This window comes from Anabrus simplex, chromosome 2, assembly GCF_040414725.1.
Source record: "Anabrus simplex isolate iqAnaSimp1 chromosome 2, ASM4041472v1, whole genome shotgun sequence".
Lineage (NCBI taxonomy): Eukaryota > Metazoa > Arthropoda > Insecta > Orthoptera > Tettigoniidae > Anabrus > Anabrus simplex.
In genome coordinates, this window is record NC_090266.1 from 607651830 (window position 1) to 607666522 (window position 14693).

Genomic DNA, 14693 nt, shown 5'->3' on the forward strand with positions numbered 1-14693 from the left:
TAATATACTACACATAAGAATATCCTAAGCCATCTTCCAGACATTTAAGTCTGGGTACACTCCTGTGGGATACATTAATCGCTAATGTAAAACGTGTCGTGTTTTCAGAAGTTACGCAGTGCAAATAGAGGGAATTTTTTTTAAAAGCAGCCAATATTTTCCCAAAACAAGGTCTTAGAGTAGCTTTTAGAACAAACAACATTCTGCAGACCCATCAACAAGTGGAACCTAAAAAAAAGTACCTTTCTCCATGTCGGGAATTTACGAACTCAGGTGTCATGAACCAAACTGTAACGCCACATATTTAGGCCATACATACATACATACATACATACATACATACATTATCATTATAGACTGTTATGCCTTTCAGCGTTCAGTTTGCAAGCCTCTGAGAATTTACTAAACGTCGCCACAATCCTCGATTTACGACTAGTGTTGTGGCCTCATTTAGTTCTATACCTCTTATCTTTAAATCGTTAGAAACCGAGTCTAACCATCGTCGTCTTGGTCTCCCTCTACTTCTCTTACCCTCCATAACAGAGTCCATTATTCTCCTAGGTAACATATCCTCCTCCGTTCGCCTCACATGACCCCACCACCGAAGCCGGTTTATGCGTACAGCTTCATCCATCGAGTTCATTCCTAAATTAGCCTTTATCCCCTCATTCCGAGTACCCTCCTGCCATTGTTCCCACCTGTTTGTACCAACAATCATTCTTGCTAGTTTCATGTCTGTTACTTCTAACTTATGAATAAGATATCCTGAGTCCACCCAGCTTTCGCTCCCGTAAAGCAAAGTTGGTCTGAAAACAGACCGATGTAAAGATAGTTTCGTCTGGGAGCTGACTTCCTTCTTACAGAATACTGCCGATCGCAACTGCGAGCTCACTGCATTAGCTTTACTACACCTTGATTCAATAACACTTACTATATTACCATCCTGGGAGAAAACACAACCGAAATATTTGAAATTATCGACCTGTTCTACCTTTGTATCCCCAATCCGACATTCATTTCTGTTGAATTTCTTACCTACTGACATCAATTTAGTCTTCGAGAGGCTAATTTTCATACCATACTCATTGCACCAATTTTCAAGTTCCAAGATATTAGACTGCAGGCTTTCGGCACAGTCTGCCATTAAGACCAAGTCGTCAGCATAGGCCAAACTGCTTACTACATTTCCACCTAACTGAATCCCTCCCTGCCATTTTATACCCTTCAGCAGATGATCCATGTAAACTACGAACAGCAAAGGTGAAAGATTACAGCTTTGTCTAACTCCTGTAAGTACCCTGAACCAAGAACTCATTCTACCATCAATTCTCACTGAAGCCCAATTGTCAACATAAATGCCTTTGATTGATTTTAGTAATCTACCTTTAATTCCATAGTCCCCCAGTATGGTGAACATCTTTTCCCTCGGTACCCTGTCATATGCTTTCTCTAGATCTACGAAACATAAACAAAGCTGCTTATTCCTCTCGTAGCATTTTTCAATTACCTGGCGCATACTGAAAGTCTGATCCTGACAGCCTCTCTGTTGTTTGAAACCACACTGGTTTTATCCAACTTCCTCTCAACGACTGATCGCACCCTCCCTTCCAAGATGCCAGTGAATACTTTGCCTGGTATACTAATCAATGAGATACCTCTATACTTGTTGTAATCCTTCCTGTTCCCTTGCTTATAGATAGGTGCAATTACTGCTTTTGTCCAATCTGAAGGTACCTTACCAACACTCCACGCTAATTTTACTACTCTATGAAGCCATTTCATCCCTGCCTTCCCACTATACTTCACCATTTCAGGTCTAATTTCATCTATTCCTGCTGCCTTATGACAATGGAGTTTATTTACTATCCTTTCCACTTCCTCAAGCATAATTTCACCAACATAATTTTCCTCCTCCCCATGAGCTTGGCTGTTTGCAACACCACCATGATGATTTCCTTTTACATTGAGAAGATGTTCAAAATATTCCCTCCACCTCTCCAGTGATTCCCTGGGATCTATTATGAGTTCACCTGAATTACTCAAAACACTGTTCATTTCCTTTTTCCCTCCCTTCCTAAGATTCTTTATTACTGTCCAGAAAGGTTTCCCTGCTGCTTGACCTAGCCTTTCCAGGTTATTACCAAAATCTTCCCATGACTTCTTTTTGGATTCAACAACTATTTGTTTCGCTCTGTTTCTTTCATCTACGTACAAATCCATGCCTGCCACGGCCCTTGTTTGGAGCCATTTCTGATAAGCCTTCTTTTTACGTTTACAGGCTGCTCTCACTTCATCATTCCACCAAGATGTTCGCCTTTTCCCATCTTTACACACAGTTGTTCCTAGGCATTCCCTTGCTGTTTCTACTACAGCATCCCTGTATGCCACCCATTCACTTTCTATATCCTGAAACTGCTACTATCTACTGTTCAAAACTTCTCACTAATCATATCTATGTACTTCTGTCTAATTTCCTCGTCCTGGAGATTTTCTACCCTTATTCGTTTGCAGACAGATTTCACTTTCTCTACCCTAGGCCTAGAGATACTTAGTTCACTACAGATCAGATAGTGGTCTGTATCATCGAAAAATCCGCGAAAAACTCGTACATTCCTAACAGATTTCCTGAATTCAAAGTCTGTTAAGATATAGTCTAGTATGGATCTGGTACCCCTAGCCTCCCATGTGTAGCGGTGAATAGCCTTATGCTTGAAGAATGTATTCATAACAGCTAAACCCATACTAGCACAGAAGTCCAGCAAACGTTTCCCATTCCCATTAGCTTCCATATCTTCCCCACATTTACCAATCACCCTTTCGTATCCTTCAGTTCTATTCCCAACTCTTGCATTGAAATCACCCATTAGCACTATTCTATCCTTGCTGTTGACCCTGACCACGATGTCACTGAATGCTTCATAAAACTTGTCCACTTCATTCTCATCTGCACCCTCACATGGTGAATACACGGACACAATTCTTGTCCTAATTCCTCCCACTGACAAATCTACCCACATCATTCGCTCATTTACGTGCCTAACAGAAACTATGTTGCGTGCAATGGTATTCCTGATAAAGAGCCCTACCCCAGACTCTGCCCTTCCCTTTCTAACACCCGTCAAGTACACCTTATAATCTCCTATCTCTTCCTCATTATCTCCCCTTACCCGAATATCACTTACTCCTAGCAGATCCAGATGCATCCTCTTTGCTGACTCAGCCAGTTCTACCTTCTTTCTTCCATAAGCCCCATTAATATTGATAGATCCCCATCGAATTCCATTTCGTTTGCCAAGTTGTTTCCAAGGAGTCCCTCGCCTGTCAAATGGGAGTGGGACTCCATTACTCCCATAGGTCCGAGGCTTGCTTAAAGTGTTCTGAGCTTGGTTAAATTCATGAAGCAGGATGCTGCCCTACTTGCACATAGTCCAAGTGAGGATCTCTCCTCTAACGGGTTATGGACCACTGGTGAATTGTATAGTCCTAGCCGCCTGAGCACAAGGAGGGCCACGACTCAGAATATGTCCGAGATGCCCACTCCCATTCCATAGCAACTGGTATCCCGACTCTCAGGACCACTTACTAGGCCACTCAGCCGTTGCCCATGGTTCACGAACTAGGACGTGACTACAGTAACCCACAACAAAATGAAATTTCCACACCAGATACAAAGAACACAAAAATGTGATTAGGTATAATGGACAGCTTTTCACTGACATCACCACAGATTTAAAAATGTTACACTTCAAAAATAAAAGTGAATCATTGAACATTAAGGAAGTTATCAAAATTTACATTGCAAAAAAAGCTAACCAGACTAACCTTAACGACCACACAAATTTTAAAATCCCTCCGCTCCCTAGTTTAACTAAATCAATTTTGAACAATATTTCAGACTTCTTACATTCGTTCTTAATGACTCCCAGAAGAGGTTACTTTAACTTAAATGTCTGGAATCTGGGTTAGGATATTCTTATCGGAGGTCTCACAATTTATGCAGCATCCTTGCCACTCTGAGTAGGTTATTATTTATCACTAAAATAATGTACTTTTTAACAGGCTCTTTAATTGAATTTCACACTATTATTTCATCAAAATTATTAACTTACATTTATTCCCTAATATACAATAATAATGATGATGATGATGATAAATATTACAAACATATTTCCATGAATGGCATTGATGCCACCAAACATACACCAGAAAATTACGTCAGGGAAAATTACCGGTAAATTAGCCAGCCCATTAAATGATCATTAATCAACCCCTATACAATTTCAAAAACAATTAAAATACATTAATAATAATAACAGGGTTACAGTACCTGTGTAAATTATTTAGAACAATTTGGGAAAAAAAAAAAAAAAAAAAAGAAGGAAATCCCAGAAGAGTGGGGAAAGAGTCAAATTATTCTGATATTTATGAAGGGGGATAAAAAGGAATGTAATGGCTTCATAGGGATCTGCCATATTGCCCATGTAGCAAAGATCTTTAAGAGAGTATTGAAAGTAAGAATGAGGAGGATATTAGAAGAAGAACAGTACAGTTTTAGAAAATAGTGATTGACCTTTGACCTGATCTTTCCATTAAGGCAGATGACGAAGGAAAGATGGAAATCTGAAAAAGACATGGTGCTGACATTTATTGATACTGAGAAAGCATATTACAGTGCACCTAGAGTGTTGGTCTGGGACACATTGTGGAAGAAAGCAAGTTAACAGAGCAGAAATGCAAATGATTAAAGCTATGTACTTCAATTGTGTTAGTAGCGTAAAGACCAGAATCGGAGAAACAATGGTTTAAAGTTGAAGTGGGTCTCTGACAGAGAAGTGTCTTGTCCCCCATACCATTCATATTAGTCATGAACAAAATTCATAAGACCATTAAATAGAGATCGGGAAGAGAGGCAACAAAAAAGCTAGTAATGTACGGAACCAACAAATAGAAAAATATAGGATGAAAGCTAGCACGAGAAGAGTAAAACAATAGTGATGATGACAAGCCTAAGGAAGGAAGGGAAAAGTGAAATTGAATGGAAGAATTGTGGAAGCGGTCATAAGTTTTGAAGTACCGGTACTTGGATGTGTGATGACGGAAGATGGAAAGATAGCCGAGAAAATAGTGAAAAGAAGTGAACAGCTTCTACCAGAGTGTAAAGAGTATTCTATAGGTCAGAGACATTCCAGACCAATGTTAACAAAATTTATATTCACTTTGTTATGAACCCATACTAACATATGCTGCTGAAACATGGACCATAACAAGAAAAGAAGAAAGCAGAATACAGGCAGCACAGATGAAATTCCTAAGAGGCATTGAAGGCAAGACCAGGAAAAGGATAGAGTTAGAAATTAGGAAATCAGAAAAAGGACAGGAACTTGAAAACTTCAGGATAGGATAGAAACAACTAAACTGAAGTGGTATGGGCGCTTGATGAGGATGGGAGAGGAGAGAGTGCCGAAAGAGGTACTTGCAGAAAAGTTAACAGGAAAGGAGGACGACCCTGAAAGAGATGGCGAGATACAGCCGGATACAGTGAGGTAGTGCATAGATAAGAGGGGCAGAAAACTAGAAGATGTACTCAAGAAAGGAAAGGAGTCATGAAGAGACAGGCAGTGATGGAGGTCCTTGATTCACAACCCAACCCAGGAAGCAGCTGGAAATGGGAAATGAAGAAGAATAACAACAATTATTATTATTTTAAAAATATCAATAATAAAAATAAAAATACAATTCACCTTTGACTTCACCGAAGCATAACATAAGAGAGAGTTACCATTAGGGTAGTTAGCTGGCCTTGTGCCAATGACAAAGCATTGCACCATCTTCTTGTTAAACGGGCGAGGGGAGAGGACGCAGTTATAACTCTCACAAATGAAATGTTTCTAAAAATCTAAACAATTTTCTTCAATTTATAATTTCTTTTAAACAGTGTGATTTGATAGAATCTGATGATGTTCTTTTCATGTCATTCTTTGTTTAATAATGTTTTTGTTTCTTTACAGATATGTTCTAATGTTTTAACTGTTATAATGAGTGTTTGACAGACTGCAAACCATTGAACTTACATTAACTGAGCCAACACTGGAAAGTATGGCTTCATTTTTAACAAACTTATGATGGGATCTTCCTCAGGAAAACATCCAACATCTGTATGCCTCCATGCCCGAATGGCTCACTGCCTGTTCCTGTGCTGCGGGTCCAACACTGTGCTAATTACATCCTACAAGTGTTAGGTACCCTGAAATAAATGCTTGGTGTGGTACAATATTTTGATGTTTTCTTTACACTACCATGTCCTGTGCCTGTACCTACTTATGTGGTTGTTCATGGTATGCAATTTTTTTTGCAAATGAATTTACTTTCTGATGCCTCAGTTCCCTATGCATGCTGCCTGTTTGGATCTGATGCTGAGGTAATGAGCCGTTGATTGCTCACATCCAGTTGTGTGTTGATTGTCCTTCACCATCATGTCTACAATGGCAGTCTTTTCCTACACCATTACAGGCTTCTGTTCAGATTGCCATGGAAATTTTACCATACATACCTATCCACATCGAAACTCAGCACACCACTTGAACTCAGTGCTTCATTTTAAACATGCATCCTCACACTCAGCTTGCATTCGACCAACGATTTCACTTGCCAAAGCTCCTCCTGTGCACAGGAATTTGGATGCATCCATTATACACCAGTGTTGCTTCATCTTTCTCTTCTTAGTAGACTCTCATCCCAGACTAATTGTGTTGTGTACTATTACTACAAACACTAAGACATGCAGTGCTGCCACCTCTTGGTCTCTCCATCAACTCCTTTGTTATTTAAAGGATCTACCATATGCACCTGTGAGGGTGTGGGGAATGAGTGAACGACAGACTGGTAGAGTAAAAGGAGTATTTGGGCATTTGAATATGTGAATGACCAGGCAAGTTGGCCATGCGGTTAGGGGTGCGCAGCTGTGAGCTTGCATCCGGGAGATAGTGGGTTCGAACCCTACTGTCGGCGGCCCTGAAGATGGTTTTCCGTAGTTTCCCGTTTTCACACCAGGCTGTACCTTAGTTAAGGCTAACTCCTAGGCCTTTTCTATTCCATCGTCACCGTAAGACCTATCTGGGTTGGTGCAACATAAAGCAAGTTGTAAAAAAATAGGTGAATGAATGGGTGATATTTAACTGCCAATAGAGAGAATGAATGAGCAGTGAGAAATTATGTATATACATATTTTTTAGACATTACTATTTATGTATTTTGTAAGTCATGTAAATATTATAATTAATTTCTGATTTTAAGCACAGGTCTTGGAAACATTTTATATGTACATGGGGCTTGCCCTTTTTTTCCATATTTTATTTAGAATTGTAGTAAATAAATCATACTAATGCTAACATTGCCAGCTCTGTGTATGGTTCAGTCTAAATGTTGTAGAACCACAAATAGAATGCTGTTAGCTGACTATGAAGGCATCCTCTGTTATCCCTTTTCATTGTGTTATGTGCCATAAACATTTCTCAAGGTCAGGTTGAGTAGGAATGAGGTATATAAAATTCTGTGTGTTTTGTATATTCCTTTGTACCTCTGTTTTGATGCTTTCTTTTTATATTTGCAGGATACTCTTGCTCTTCAGAAGAACATACTAGATAAAAATCCTAAGGAAAATGCATCATTAAAGTTTCAGAATATGATTGATCGTGATCTTCAACTTACAGTTCATACTATGGAAGCAGAAAAAACTCTAGAAGAATTAATAGAGCATCGTGCAATGCAAGTTGAGCAGCTGGGCATACTTAAGGTACGGTATTTACAAGAACTATTTTGTTAGGTTTTATAAAATGAAACATATACTTAAAAAATTGTATTGTTTTTAAGATATTCAGTGGTATTTTTCTGGGCTGGAGAAATACGAATAAAGTTGGGAAGCCCAATGTGTTTGGAAAAATTTAAGAGGAAGTCAAAGAAATGGGACCCATGTATTTACTTCATTGAATGTTGACGTCCATGACATAGTGGTGATATTATTTCTCAGAATTAAACAGGCCTCTCTACTGTTCTTTTTCAGTTGTAAATAAATTACCTCTTGAAGCTCTTTCTGTTGTGAGGAAACCATTCTCAGCAAGTAATTCCCACAACAGAAACACTTGATATCTATTACTAACCTTCAGAAAGGTGTTTCTGAATGGTGTAGTCATATAATACATCTCTGTTTCTTTAATAGGTTTATTTAAGAGCTTACGAGTTATTGGCCCATAAACTCCGAGTGCCTTGGTGGGGCTGCCACCTTAAGGCCAAGGCACTGGCCCTTACACAGATGTCGGTGTATATACTGAAGAAAGAGCATTTCCTCTCCTCTTCTTAACAGTGTATACTTTGGTTATACCGCTGGTACTCGGTCGCCATTTATCCAGTCTCTGATAACAGGGAGCACCGCGAGAATGTTGGGTTTGACATTTGGCTGAGAGAGGCTGTATATTGCGCATCATCAGCCCTTGCTCCCCAGTCATATGATACATAATATTTGAATTGTCTCTTTATTGTTGATGCTTGGGGAAAGAGCAAAGTGTGTGCTTTATTTCATATTCATATTGGTTGTTAAGGATAAGTCCTTTAGGGTTGATGTATAGAATTTTCACATCTTTCTTATCCCATGTGCTTGGCAGATGTAGTTTTTGTGTTTTGCTTCAGTGCTCTGATGTCTTTCCAGTGCCTTGTTTTGAAATTTTGGCTGACCGTCCTTTTTATTAATAAAATCAGTTACACTATTGAAATATGTTGTGGTGAGCTGGGGTGGAAAGGTGGCTCTCATATAGCCCATATTTTTTTTTGAAATGGAACCTTGATGAAGAGAGATGCATCATCGAAACTTTCACCGATGCCTAGCCTATAGGTTACGAGTTTGATCTTTGTCTTCCCAGTGTTTATAGATTTACCCGGCACATAAAAGAACTCCTGTTGGACAAAATTCTGGTACCTTGGCACCTCTGAAAACCATAAAAGTAGTTAGTGGGACATAAAAGCCAGTAACATTATTCTTTTTATTTCCTGAACAAAGTGGGTGGAGTTTTGTATGTGGCAAGATGTTTGTCCATATTGTAACTGTAGACCAAAATGCTACTGTGATATTTTTGCTAGGGGCTTTACGTCGCACCGACACAGATAGGTCTTATGGCGACGATGGGATAGGAAAGGCCTAGGAGTTGGAAGGAAGCGGCCGTGGCCTTAATTAAGGTACAGCCCCAGCATTTGCCTGGTGTGAAAATGGGAAACCACGGAAAACCATTTTCAGGGCTGCCGATAGTGGGATTCGAACCTACTATCTCCCGGATGCAAGCTCACAGCTACTGTGATATTGAGAAGCAAGGACTGCATATACAAACCGACCCACTTCGTTCAGGGAAACTACAAAGATCGAACTTGAACCTGCAGACATCCTTTTTATTTCCGATGGTGTATCTGTCTGCACCAAGGTTCCATTGCAAAAAAGTATGAGCTTTATCAGCACTTTCTTTCCACCAAACATCACTGCTCTATTCCACCACTGACTCATAACCACACTTTTTGACTGGTTCTACAGGTAGAAGGATTAGCCATGAGAAATCCACTCATACCTTCAATATTCTCCAGCTCCATGGCTAAATGGTTAGCGTGCTGGCCTTTGGTCCAGGAGGTCCCAGGTTCAATTCCCGGCCAGGATGGAGATTTTATCCTACATTGATTAATTCTGATGGCTCAGGGGATGGGTGTGTGTGTGTGCTGTCTTCATCATTAGAATTTATCATAGGCAGCGCCCCAGCCTCACATATGCACAGGTCGCCTATACGACATCAGCTCAAAAGATCTGCATTAAGCCTCTTCGGAGGCCACATGCCATTATTATTATTTATTATTATTATTATTATTATTATTATTATTTTTATTAATATTATTATTATTGTTCCGAGGTATCTATGGAACAGCAGAGGTGAAAGAAGGTGCTGGGTGGAATAGCTCTCAACTTACGAAATTAAAGTTAATTTAAAACTTTAACAAAGGTTATATTTTCTTTTCAAGATAAATAAATAACAGAATATAACAGGTACCAAGTAGCAGATCAACAAATTAAGAAAGTACAATTTTAGTTCATTACAAAATTTGGGCTTCGAGCCCGACACTCACGAACCTTGAGCTATAAGCCCAACTTTACCTATATACCAAGTTCAAACAAAGGGGCAGAATACCCCAATCATGCCAAGGAGCACTGGCTCCTGATTACCATATTAAGCCTCCTCGAGGCACACAGAAACCAAATTTAAGAAAGAGCAAACCCGCTCTCAAGATTCAAGCCCATCAAAGGCCACAACAAACTATACTTCAAACTGCCCTCAAGGCATACCAAGAACAGGGGTAATAAATACCCAACCTACTGGGCCGATTCAGTAAAGAAACAGGTTAATTACATGGCCAAAAATACCAACTTGACTGGAGGCGTAACTTGCACTCCTAATACACTTTTAAAACCTACTTGGCACTAGGCCGCATACACAAGGGCTAATCCCATACTAAAGAGGTGACTTGTATAAGAAGACTTTATTACATTAAGAAAGGAAGAAACGGTTGTGAGAACAAAGTCACCTTAAAACAATAGGAGTGGGAGCTCGAGAGGGTTTAGCACTCTCTATCCCAATTTATAGTTAAAGAGACGAAGTTTTACCAAGTGTCTATTACATTTTAAAGATAGGTTACATGAGAAAAGTTTTGAACCTGCCCCGAGGGTTAAACTGCTGAGCTAGCGAGAAATGAAGTTATTAAACGGCCATTACCTTATGGATGAACTGCTGCCCGAAGAAAGAGGCACTTCCCACCCCCTGCTACATAATCACACTAGGAGAGATGTTACTGAAGTAGCCAGGAGACCAGAAAATCAGCAGTTTATATACCCTCGCGGAAAATTCGAGACGTTTCATGAATGATAAGACACACCCACAGCAGTTTATTGGTTACGGAACACAGTTACAGAGCAGGTTGGGGAAGAAAGCCCTGATTGGCCGAAAATTAATTTAAGAAATTCGGGATTGGCTAATTTCAAAACTGGCGGAAAGAAAGGATTAACATTGCCAACTCTCAAACCACAGAACAAAATTTAGCAAAAACAAAACTTATGAATGTTAAATTTCTTCAGGACAGTTCATTCCTTAACACCAGACTGCATTATTATAGTTTTGTAGAGACATCTGTTAGGGAACGTCCAAATTTCTTGATCCAGAGGAAACAAACACAAGTCGAAATAGACACCTTTCAGACACTTCAAAATTACCAAATTTACTGTGGTGACATCTTTCGAGAAACCATCGGATTAATATAGTTTGTTAAAGTTCAGGCGTTCTCCTGTAGAGGAGTTTAAACTGGCGCAATATTTGAATTGGCATTGTGGAGGTGTACTGCCCGGTACAATTATTATTATTATTATTATTATTATTATTATTATTATTATTATTATTATTATTATCATCATCATTTCTGTTTTCTTCCCACCACCTCTCTGTCTTTACCCTGGTCCAGTCCTCTCCTCTCTTCTGAACACTCTCCCCTATTCCTTGGTCTTCCTCTTGGTCATTTCCCGTGTATATCCCATCTCGTGTAACTTCCTGTACATTCTCCAGCATTCTTTTCGTGTGTCCATACCATCGGAGTCTTACTGTCTCATTGTTGTCCTGCCAGGGTTCTTGCACTTTCTTTCTGACGTTTTCATTTCTCATTCTATCCATTCTCATTATAGTGCTTCTCAGAAACTTCATTTCCCCTGCATGTACTTTGCTCATACCTCTTCTCCTGACAGTTTAGTTTTCTTCCCCAATTATTCTTTGTAAATATCTGAAGCTCTCTACAAGTTTTGTAATTTTTCCCCATACGATTATCCCATGTGACACACTCTCTCTCTCTCTCTCTCTCTCTCTCTCTCTCTCTCTCTCACAGCAAGTTGGACATGCAGTTAAGGGTGCACAGCTGTGAGCTTGCATTCAGGAGATGGTGGGTTCAAACCACACAGTCGGCAGCCATGGTTTCCCATTTAGACACTAAGCAAATGCCGCAGCTGTACCTTAATTAAGACCACGGCCACTTCCTTCCCATTCATAGCCCTTTCCTATCCGATCATTGCCATAAGCCTTATCTGTGTCGATGTGACATAAAGCCGATTGTAAAGAAAAATGTTCTCTCTTTTTCTCTATATTTTACCTCGAAAACATTTTTCGTGATGTGCCAGGCTGAGTGGCTCAGACGGTTGAGGACCGAGCTCAATAGCTGCAGTCGCTTTAGTGCGTCCAGTATTCGGGAGATAGTGGTTTCGAACCCCACTGTCGGCAGCCCTGAAGATGGTTTACCGTGGTTTTCCATATTCACATCTGGCAAATGTTGGGGCTGTACCTTAATTAAGGCCACAGCTGATTCCTTCCCTTCCTAGCACTTCCCTGTCCCATTGTCGCCATAAGACCTATCTGTGTCAGTGCGACGTAAAACAACTCGCTAGCTTTCTGACCCCAACTTGGCAGATTAGATCCTGGTTCAGTTCGGTGGTATTTCAAGGTGAGGACACAGGTTTTAACATAAATGGGTTTACGTCTCATTAATATTAACCCCTCAGTGACGGGGAACATTTAACCGCCAGTTTACTCAACGGACGGAGGTAATTCAGGTGTGAGCACTGAAAAAACGCAAGGATCTCTTTAAAAATTCACTATTAAAGCAGTTTAGCTCAGATTATTTTCAAACGTTTACAGTAGAAATTCAACCGGGAACAATAGATCAAAAATTCCTTTAGCACAACTCCCAGGTTAATGGTACAATTAGTTCATGAGAAAGAGGGCATGTACTGTACTTTGGTATGTTTTGTTGTCCATTACCTGGTCGCGCTCACTATGTGCTCCCATTCCTTATATTATACGTCCACTGCCATTTTGCCAAGTTCAGTCTGGGGTAGTGCTGTTAATATCTAATTTATTAAAAAAATACTTTTCCTTCATTCAAACTGCACCAAGCCATGCTTCTGCGCCATGCAATATCGTATTTCGAAGTGACAGCAAGTCAAGTAATTACGTGTCATAAGAGGTTTCAAGGTGTTGAAGGAACTACAGGAATCTTCACTGGATGGTGTCAATATGCATATCAGTGAAAGTATAAGGAAATGCTGTATAATGATACATAGATGCGCTAGAATGGAAGTGGAGGAGGCACTCTCAAGATACATTTCCTTCACTCTATTTACAGTCTGCTTTATGATGCCTTTGAACTCCAGTGCATCCCATACCTTTCTTCTACCCATACCTTTCTTCTATTCCCAATAACATCTAAATCTGTATCTAAAAAGGCCATCACCATATCCTTTCCATATTCATAATGGTGCTCTTCTTGCTGCCTTACAGCAAATATAAGGTCCACCATTGACCTTTCCGGGTTGGAAGCCATACTGATCTTCCCTCAGCTCTCTTTCCACTTTGTCTGTGATTCTTGTCTCTGGGATCCTTTTAAACACCTTTTGCACAGAGACATCTGTGTGACTCCCCTGTAATTTCTGGACACCTTTCTATTTCCCTTCTTGAAGGTAGGTATTACCAGTTTTGGGGGTCCTTTTCTTCTTCCACACTACTTTCATTACTCGATACAGCTCCTGTTTCCTGTTTCCCTGCCTCTCCTGCTGCTCTCACTATCTCTTCATAAGCAGCCCCCGGTTGGAGGTTGTGTAATGCCTCCGTTGATTATCCATGTAGCCTGGCGATCTGGTGTACGGCCTTCTTCTCAGACATCGAACCATTGTGACCACACATGGTCTCGAACTGGGTCCGGAATGCCCTCCTGGAAGTGGTCCAATTCTAACGTGGGTTTTCATTTTCGCAACCAGAGCTACCATTGCTGCTGGTGGGTTTAGTACGGGTCTCTATGACCATCACTCTACCACTCAAGGCACTCATTTCCTCCCTCAAGTCTCAAAACTCCTGACTCCACAACCTGCGATATTTCTTTAAACAGTTTTTCAACCAGTTTGTTAACGTCCTGCATAATGTCTCTTAAATTTTGTCCCAAGAGAGCCGTGTGGGGTTTCAGGCTTTTTAAAATATTTTTAAAAGACAGCATGTAAAACACTGGACAGAACCCATGTACGTAGGTCGAGTCATAAGTCATGGCAACTATTTTTTTCTCGCGCACAGGAGACAACACAGAAAATCTAAGACATGCATTTGGAAACATACGGTATGTACTTGCGTATGATGCCACTAGATGATGTATGTAAACAACAGTGTGGGTCTAAGCATGCCCCCAAGTTCAGTGTGTGAGTGAGAACGTCACAGAATGGAAGTCAACAAGCAGGAGCAACGATCGTATATTAAAATAGTAGATCTTTGCGGCAGAAATGCATGCCAATGCCATGCAGAGCTGTGGGAAACATTAGGTGTGCATGCCATGCCCTATAGAACAGTGGCCCAATACAGTTATGGTAATCCTGGCATATGATGATCAAGGTGTTCTTGTATGTCATCCAGTGCGTGAGGGGCACACTGTCAATCCAGTTTATTACAATTCCTTTTTGTTGAACCAATTTCACCGTGCAGTGCGAACCAAACATCCAGATCTTTTGTACAACGCCATAATCCTACACGATAACGCGGCAGCTCACACAGCAGCCATCGTTCAGCGTCGCTTACATTGGTGGGGGGGTTCTTCCA

At 40.3% G+C, this 14693-nt stretch overlaps 1 protein-coding gene across 1 annotated transcript in view; it reads left to right on the forward strand.

The window, feature by feature from the left end:
- The window catches only part of Klp3A (kinesin-like protein 3A), a 343005-nt gene that overhangs the window by 242329 nt on the left and 85983 nt on the right, over positions 1-14693 (forward strand). Inside the window, exon 15 of the mRNA XM_067139235.2 lies at positions 7610-7792. Within this exon, the coding sequence (XP_066995336.2) occupies positions 7610-7792 (183 nt within the window). The remainder of the gene's footprint in view (positions 1-7609; positions 7793-14693) is intronic.